Raw genomic sequence first — 10130 nt, 5'->3', positions numbered from 1 at the left:
CTGAATCATGAGGAACTCGTTAAATTATGTGCTGTTGTATTGTCTGCAATGAAATACAAGTCAAAGTACATTTAGAAACTACTTCTTTCTTTTTTATTTGCGTTCTCCATACTGTCCCAACTTTTTCTGATTTGGGGTTATAGAACAATAGATAATTATTGTGAAAAACACTATACAAGTAAAGTTGATTTGAATTCTTTTAAGTACACTGTCTGCATCATGACCACATCTGGTTTAGAGAAGTTCTGATAAAAAAAAGATTTTTTTGAAATTTAAAAAATGAACAAAAGCATTAAAAAACACAATGCTTGACATTTTATTGTGACAACGCGGTTTAACAATATCCATGGAAGCTCTCTTTTTATCTCACTGCATTTGTTTCCTTCTCGTATTTTAATTCTCCTTATTCTATTGTGTTCTGCTGTTGATGTTGACTACTGGTCACGTGATATAAAGGAAAACAAATACAGAATCTCTCTATATTATTTACATTTTTTCATGGCTTTTTAAAATTTAATTACTAGTTTTTCACCAACTCACCACACTCCCTGCATGTCTTTCACAAATCCCAGTTTGGAAAACCCTGAGGAAAATATTTAAAGTATAAAAACACCTCATAATTTTAAATGCAATTTTTTATCATCCAAATTGCATTTCAGAAACAAACTATTTGTTACAATTTGTAAATAATCTACCCAGCTTTAATCATGGTATGTAAGTAGTTTGTTTGTTTTTTGTTTTTTTGGTCAGAATTCATTAATACTTAAACCTATGTGTGTTTTGTTACATTTTTCGACTATATGGTAATTTGCAACCTGCCGTGAAAAGTACATTGAGTATATTATTATAAATTACTTTGTTTTTAATGGTGGAATTTGGGTTTTTTGCTGAGCTGAAATCGAAAAAAAAAGATTAACTATTTTTATCATCTACATTATCAATGAAAGTATATATATATATATATATATATATATATATATATATATATATATATATATATATATATATATATATATATGAAATTTAAAAACACGGAAACGGAACTTACAACTGCTGCTAAGGCGGCAAAGACCCGGAAGTGATTTTGAACGTTGAGGAAACGTGAAGCGCCTGCGTGCTGCTGCTTTCATTTAGCTTCGTTGAACAGAGCTGAGAAGCCGAAACACACAGAAACATGTAAGTTTACGTTTCTGCAAACAGAGGGTTACGATAAAGTATTCAGCAGCACTGTTTAGACTGAAGTGCCCAGCTTGTATCTTAATGTCGACTGTAGAACTCATTTAGCAAGACTAAAGCTAATGTTAGCAGCCGCAACGAATCCTCTATTGTGCTGATTTTTTACTGTGTTTCTCGATGAATAAATGCAGATATGTTAGTTTTGCTAGCTTCGTTTGGGTAATTTGCCTGTTTTCCGTCTCGTTTAATTGAAGGTTGTGCTTTCGTGTGTGCGCTCATTATTTCTCACTCATTGTGTAAATCATTAGCTTTAGCTTTCATCAGTGTGGTTGTAACATTTTTTAAAGCATGACTGAGGCAACTTTTAAATGTCTGTTATTTCAGGCTCTTTAGCATCTAACTAGATAACATTTGAAGTGGATCAAAGTTTTTCAAAATTGTCCTACATGCTGAGTTTCACACAATTCCTTCATATTGTCCTTAACGTTACACAAATTAAGTTAATTGTTTTTACAAACTTGCGTTGATTGAACATCAAGCAATTAAGTTAGCCACAAAAAAACTCAAGAATTATGTTTGAATAAGTAGCAAAGATATTACTTGTTAGTGTAAGACAAGAATGGCTATTGTTGAATAGTTTAGACCATTTTGATAAAAGGTTTTGATCGACTTCAAATGTTGACTACTGTATGTTATAAAATATTAAGTTGGTTTTATTTGTGCACTTATAGACTTTCTCCTTGATACTATAATTTCAGAAAAATTTTCTTTGCAAATCCTAAATAGGGAAATCATATTAGTAGCCATTGACTATCAAAGTACAATATTGTTTACTGTCAATTACATAGTGCTAATATTGTTTTGAAGTCATACTTAAATGCGTTTTCAGACCGAATATTCAAAGTAGCGTGGTAAATAATATTTAGGTAAAGTTAGTTTTTTATTCTTACTTTGGTTCATTTTTGAATAGTGACGACTAAATATACATATTAGGGGTTAAACGACTTTAGATTTTTGGAAGTCGACTTTAATGTTATCAAAGTCGAGTCATCGTCGACTAGTCGCAGGTGATGTCATCAATAAAGCACAAGATGCTAATGTTTTGCAACATGCCACAATTTGTGATTTATTTGCAGGAAATATATACACATACTGTTTGACAGCTCATAACACATAGCAAAAACAATGCAACATTACCAGTGACTAATTTTAGTGCCAAACAAATGCATTGTTGACACTTTCATTTAGTTAATAATAAAACATTAGCACCCAGGTAAATAAATAAATGCAGTCAACACATTGATCACTGCACGTTCTTATAAGATTGTAGCAATAACTGATATTTCATTGCAGAAATAATGCATACATTCTCAGCACACAGATACATGTGAAGTTTTTCACAATATAATATACGAAAGACAAAGGCTTTAACGTTAAGCCTTAATACACTGTCAGAGACTTTCTCAGTCGTATATTTTACCGCTATGATTATGCTTTAGAAAGCTGCTCAAAATCCTACTCAAGTCGAGCGTTTTTCACTGTTTCTGCCCATCTTGGTTATCAATGTCTCCTCACTGCACATTTTCACCACGTTCACCGGGAATGATATTTACACACGCTGTGAAGTGGGTCACACCTCCACGGCTGCGCACTTCACTTTATTTGCATAGAGTGACCTAACTGGCATCTGTTTGAAGATTTAAAGTTTATGTGAATCTTTGACACTGACATAAGAAAAATGACATTTTAAAAATTACTTTTAATAATCCGAGGGCAGTTTCATTCAGTGAACCATATAAGCGTCTAGTTCATGTCAAAATAACTGGTGATCTGCGCAGCGCGACTAGTCGACGTCAATCAAAAAGTGTCACAGCAGAGCATTAAAGTCGACTAGTCGGTGCAACCCCTTATATACATATATATATATATATATATATATATATATATATATATATATATATATATATATATATATATATATATATATATATATATATAAATTAATAACCATGCTACTTTGACTATTCTGTCTAAAACAGCATGTATGACTTAAAAACATCATTAGCAATGTTTATTTGACTGTGTGAAAAATGCTGTACTTTGATAGTCATTGGCTGGCCGCTAATATGATTTCCCTATGTAGAGTATAAAACCAACTATACCTCAGTGTAAATAATATAGGAACCGTGTCACAAGTTGTCACTGAATGAATGTGTAAATATAAATCTTACTTTACCTCAAATTTAATATGATACTCTTGCAGTGTGAAGAGATTGAGGTAAAGTTGCTTTTATAAAAAGTTTAAAAAGCCTATGTTAACATGGTTATTATTATTATTATTTATTTTTTTAAAGTACTCATGGCTTGGGTTTTATACTTGCATGTCCATTCAGTGACAACTTGTCTATAGGTTTTCATCATTAATTACCTCTACTGTGAATATTCGGTCTGAAATCGCATCTAAGTAGGACTTAAAACATCATTAGCATTATTTTATTGACTGTAAACAACATTGTACTTTGATATTCATTGGTTGATAATATGATTTCCCCATTTAGAATCTGCAAATAATGCTTTTCTGAAATTGTATTATTATTAAGAGGAAATTTAAATGTGCAAATATACAATCACCTTCAATTGTAATTTGACTGATGTATATTTTAGCCCTTTATGCAGATATACTAACTGTTGAAATGTCTTATCAGGAGTTTGTTAAACAAGCCCAAATCTGAGATGACTCCAGAGGAGCTCCAGAAGCGAGAGGAGGAAGAGTTTAACACCGGTCCACTTTCAGTGCTCACCCAGTCTGTGAAAAACAATACACAGGTCCTCATTAACTGCCGCAACAACAAGAAGCTGCTGGGCAGAGTCAAAGCATTCGACAGGTAGCTCATGTCCAACCTTCTTTTTGAGTGATAAACAATGCAGACAGGCTTTGTTTACATTAGGGCTGCACAATATATAATTTCAGCATCGATATCGCAACGTGCGCATCCACAATAGTCACATTACTAGATATGCAATGTTGAGTCTGAATTATAGTTGACCAAGAGCTACAGAATTGTATTTAAATGGGATTTATAGTATATAAAAAAGGCTTTTTTGGGGGATAATTAATGGCTTCTTTATAGTCCAAATATTTAGATTTTAAAGCAAAAATTTAAGTCAAAACAAAACAATTTTTGATTTATTCTAAAGATTTTTTTTAGATATTTGCACTAGTAATGAGACAAGGCAAAGTAAGAAAAGCATTTCTTTGCTTTGTGATTATTTAATTTCTGTACCTGAATCCTGTAAGACTCGATAGAAAACCATTAAATTCAAACTATCTAATAAAACTGTATCCCATATCTTAATATTAATTGCAAAAAATTTAAATATCGCAGTATCAAATTTTTCCAGTATTGAGCAGCCCTAGTTTAAATGCTCAGGGTTGTGTTGATATGATTGCGCTTTTGTATATCTGTGTTGCAATTGTTTTCTGAACAAAGTATCTGCAGAGAGTAAAAGCTTCATTTTGTGTCAACATTATGCATACGCTTGTGTTTGCTGTTTGCTATAGGATATCCAAAGATGTGTATTTTATTTGCTAATAATTACATTGATTTATTTAATGATTTCGCATAATATTTTCCAAATATTGCTATGTAATATATAAACATAAAATTAACTATTACTATATAATATATGATCAAAATATTAACTATTATTATATAATGTATAAACTATTACTATATAACATATATAATCATACTATTAACTATTACTATGGGTTATATAAACTATTATATAATATATTAACTATTACTATATTACATATTTAATATATAATCATAATATTAACTATTACTATGTAATATATAAACTATTACTATATAACATCTAATCATAATATTAACAATTACTATGTGATATATAAACTATTATATAATATATTACCTATTACTATATTACATATTTAATATATAATCATAATATTAACTATTACTATGTAATATATAAACTATTACTATATAATATATAATAAACTATTAGTATATAACATATATATATAATATATAATCAAAACATTAACTGTTAACTGTTATTTAACTGTTACGATATAGTATATAAACAATTACTATACAATATATAAACTATTACTATATAATATATATTATATAATCATAATATTAACAATTACTATATAATATATAACCTATTACTGTATAAGATATTACCTATATATATATATATATATATATATATATATATATATATATATATATATTGCTATATAATATATATATATATAATACATAATCATAATATTAACCATTACTATAAAATATTTAAACTATTACTATAATCTATTATGTATCACATATATTGTATAGTAATAGTTAATATATTATTTAGTAATAGTCAATATATAACACTATGCTCTTTCTAATGTAATACATTTGACCTGTTCTTAATAAGCAATTGCATAAGATGTCCGTTTTAGGGTAAAAGGGGATATATATATTTAAATTAGTGCTGCCACAGATTAATCAAATCTTAAATAAAAATCTAGAATAAAAATCTAGAATAAAAATTAGTTTGGCATAAGGTATGTGTGTGTATTATGTATATATTATGTATATGTAATACACACACATACATAAAACGAAAATGAACCTTGTTCAAACAGATATTTACATTTATATATCATTTGCATCATATTTTATATATAAATATAAATCAACGTTTCTCAAATATATGCCTGCATGTGTATAAAAGACTCCAATAGATTCATGCGCTTGTACTAGAAGAATAAGGTCAATAAGAAAATCTGCATGATAGTGTTCATTTTTATTTTTTTTTTTTGTGATCAAAGGAAAACAACTTCCACACAATACTTCACAATTTATAACACTTCACAAAAGTCTCTAAAAAATGTTATCAATTTTGTTTCAGTCTCATCTTCCAAACGCATATCTCATGTTGATGGTGTTGTTTCAGGTCTGCAACACTTATTTTAGTTGGAGTGAGTCATCTACATGGTGCATGTAAAATTGTCTGTTTTCCATTGTGTTTTCAGGCATTGTAATATGGTTCTGGAGAATGTGAAAGAAATGTGGACAGAGGTGCCCAAGAGCGGCAAAGGCAAGAAGAAGTCAAAGCCGGTGAACAAAGATCGCTACATCTCAAAGATGTTCCTGAGAGGCGACTCGGTCATCGTGGTGCTGAGGAACCCACTCATCACCGGGAAATAAAGCTGACGTGTAACATGTCTGTTCAAGGACAGGCTGTCTCCTGGACACTCACTCATTCACACAACTGTGTTAGAAGTTTTAATTAGGCTTTTCAGCTAATTAATTATTACTTCATACGCAGATTGCCTTGAGCTGAAACAATAGTGTTTTGCTGGAAAACGTTTAACATCACCTGGAGAGATTGTCTGGTCTACAAAAAGATAAAGAAGTTGGAGTTGATTTTTTTTTTGTTATTGTTTTGTCATATGTGATTTGTTTTCTAAATAAATTTTTGGATATTCAAGCCTTGATCAATCTATTGTACGACTCTTGGATGTCGATAACTTTATGGTTTTAAAAGTGTTGATTTTCAGGTGTCTGGTTTATGAATTTATTCCACGTAAGAGAACGAATGGTGAGTTTATAGCACCAATTAAAGCTTCATTTCTAAATGGAACAAAATTGATATTTTTGTATTTTACTTACATTTTGATTAGTCGTGCAGTAGTTTGTAAATCAGAATTTATCATGGAGGACTAGGACTGTAGGGAGGCTGCAATATTGTAAGGAAAAAAGAGATCAGACCGCTGGCTCTACCCAGAATCCACAAAAACACATTCTCGATGATTAAATCAAAGCAGTCTCATGATGTTATGGTATAAGCTCATGTCATTTGTGTATTTTCTTTTTGCGTTGAGTGATCTATAAGCCAATGCCATCGTGAGCATTTATACTTCTGCATTAAGGAGAAAGTCAAAGTAATTCCATTTTAACAGACTGTGGTCTTGGGCAATTGATGCCTCAAGCCTGATTAGCTTCAGTATCAAGTATCAGTATCAGTCCAAAATGAGTTGTGTGTTTTTGTATGTGCTGTAAGCTATTTATAATCCTTAACAGAGGTTTTTAAGACAAAATTAAGCTTAGAGCTCTCACCCGACCATAAAATGTGTCTGATGTGATTTTTCTGCGCATCAATTGATTGAATCGGAACCAAGGGATTGATTATTTTAATAAAAAAAAAAAAAAAATAGGTTTAGTACCATTTTAAAACTGCAATTTCTGAGGAAAAGCTACCCCATCACAGTAATTTGAGTATTTGTCATTGGTTACTTTACACCCCTGAGCCTTGTATAGTATTTTTTTGTTTGTTTCTACTATGCACTCAAAAAATAACTTTTTACTATAGCTTTTTAAACGACTTATTAAAAATAGGTTCAAGCAACACAATTCGCAACTTTTTTTTTGGACAACTTGATTGTTTTATGTTCAACCCACTTAAGTTTGTAAAAAGGATTAATTTAATGCGTTTGTGTAGGGACAACATGAAAGAATTGTGTGGAACCCAGCATTTTTATAGCTTACATGTTAATTTCTGTTATTTTCCCCCAACATTGTTCAGAAAATCCTTTTGTTTTGAACCACTTAATTTTGAGTAAACGTACAATTTTTTTGTCTCTATATCCCGTTTTTCATGAACGTGACATCTGCTATTATTCAAGTTTATTATATTATATTGCACTATATATATATATATATATATATATATATATATATATATATATATATATATATATATATATAGATAGATAGATAGATAGATAGATAGATAGATAGATAGCAAATTCATAATTATCACATCATCTTGCCGACATAGCATGTTGACATAAATTTGTTCGTATCTGGCCAGTGGTGATATTTACAGTTGAAATTATTAGCCTTCCTAAATATTTTTTTTCCTCAATATCTGTTTAACGGAGAGAAGATTTTGTCAGCACATTTCTAAATATAATAGTTGTAATAACTCAATTCTAATAACTGATTTCTTTTATCTTTGCCATGATGACAGTACATAATATTTTATTAGATACTTTTTCAAGATGCTGGTATTCAGCTTCAAGTCACATTTAAAAGCTTAACTAGGTTAATTAGGCAAGTTTAGTACAGGGTGTTCGTTAGATCTTAAAATGTCTTAAATCTCAAACTTTAAAAAGTCTATTGAAATATTGTTTTTAGGTCTTAAATCTTTTTTTAACAGGTCTTAATTTCCCTTTGTTCATGTACAGGGTCTCTGTGGGGTCTTAAAAAGTCTTTAAAATTTATTAAATTTCAAAAATAAAATTTTAGGCCTTAAAAAGTCTTTAATTCACTGAAATATTGTGTTGTCAGTCTTAAATTATTTTATACAGGTCTGAATTTTCATATGTCCAAATAAAGCTAGCTGACACCTAATCACCAATAATCCATCTCAAATATTTTTAATATATATAAATATATAATTTTTAGTCATATAAAGTTTTTTATTGCAAAGAGATACTATTTACAACATCTGTTAGACAATTTTACAGCAATTTTTTCCTGATCATGGAAAGCAAACTAAAGCAATGCATCCCTTTACATGATCTTCCAATAATACAAAAACTATATACAGAATATAATATAATATATATACAGAAGTAACCGGCCGATTAGAAAAAATTACTTACACTTTAACAAACTTTAATGTTTAGCCCTGTATAAGTCTAAAATTTCATTCATGATGGTCTTAAAAGAGTCTTAAAAAGTCTTCAATTTGATTTGAAGAAACCTGCAGAAACCCTGATGTATTGCTTCCCAATCTGGCCGTTAACACGCATGCAATCACCAACAATCTCAATCCCAAACTTGAAACTTTTTATTATAAAAGGTAATTCTTTTTATCTCTATCTACCATTATGGTTTAATTAATTTCCTTACAATAAGATTTGCTTAAAATGCTCCATGTACTTACAGATGAGGACACCAAGCTGGACAGATTAGTGTGCACAGATTTAGTTTATTATTGTTTTTAAAACTACTAAATCTATGCACAATAATCTACCCAGGTCGATGTCCTCAGCACCTACACTTTTTTTTTTCCAACATAAACTTTTTTTTTTTAGAGAAAGTTTATGTTGGAAAAAAAAGTTTATGGAGACAAGTAGAGCCTGCTTGTTTTTACACAATATTTAAGATATTTTACTAAGAAATATCTAAAATATTAAACATTTTTATTATTAAAGTATTGCTAAATGTGAAGAGTTTAGATGCAAAGACCTGCCATCTGAAATTTTCCTCTTAAATGAGCATTTTTCCTCAGCCTTCTGTGTTCAGTTATTTCACTTTAAAGGCAATGAAAATGACATCATTTGCTCTAAAAATAACATTACTAAACCTACACACAATAGCCTGAGAACAATGCAGAGGTTTTTGCGTCTGAACTCTTCATGTATTAAATTATAATATATTTTTTAAACAAAATAATTTTCCATCTGCGCCATTTAAAAAATTCCTTAGCCTTTCACTCTTTATAAGTCTAAAATTTCATTCATAATGATCTTAAAAATGTCTTAAATTTAACTTGGAGAAACTTGCAGAAACCCTGGGGTACTTAGGGAATTGTATTACGACGGTTTGTTCTGTAGACAATTGGAAAAAATAAAGCTTAAGGTGGCTAAAATATTGACCTAAAAAGGTTTTTTAAAAATTTAAAATTACATTGTTTTATTGTAAGACTTTCTCCAGAAGAAAAAATATTATAGGAAATACTGTGAAATTTTCCCTGCTCTGTTAAACATCATGTGGGAAAAATTTTAAAAGGAAATCAACCAATTATTGGCTGATTGATTTAGTTTTCCGATAATAACTTGCGTCCAGTTCTTTAAGAAATTAAATGTTTGTAGTGAAAGTGTTGGTCAGACAGAAGTTTCATGTTGCTGTTTG

General features: G+C 29.8%; 1 protein-coding gene across 1 annotated transcript; it reads left to right on the top strand.

Moving 5' to 3' along the window:
- Positions 1 to 1075: 1075 nt before the first annotated feature.
- snrpd2 (small nuclear ribonucleoprotein D2 polypeptide) lies at positions 1076 to 6703 on the top strand. Its single transcript, XM_056478306.1, has 3 exons — positions 1076 to 1176; positions 3882 to 4061; positions 6239 to 6703. Coding segments are annotated over exons 1-3 (357 nt in total). The 5' UTR covers positions 1076 to 1174; the 3' UTR covers positions 6414 to 6703.
- Positions 6704 to 10130: the final 3427 nt, after the last annotated feature.

The sequence above is a fragment of the Danio aesculapii genome, chromosome 18 (genome assembly GCF_903798145.1).
Source record: "Danio aesculapii chromosome 18, fDanAes4.1, whole genome shotgun sequence".
In the NCBI taxonomy this organism is placed as follows: Eukaryota; Metazoa; Chordata; class Actinopteri; order Cypriniformes; family Danionidae; genus Danio; species Danio aesculapii.
This window is presented reverse-complemented; position numbering and strand designations above follow the sequence as displayed.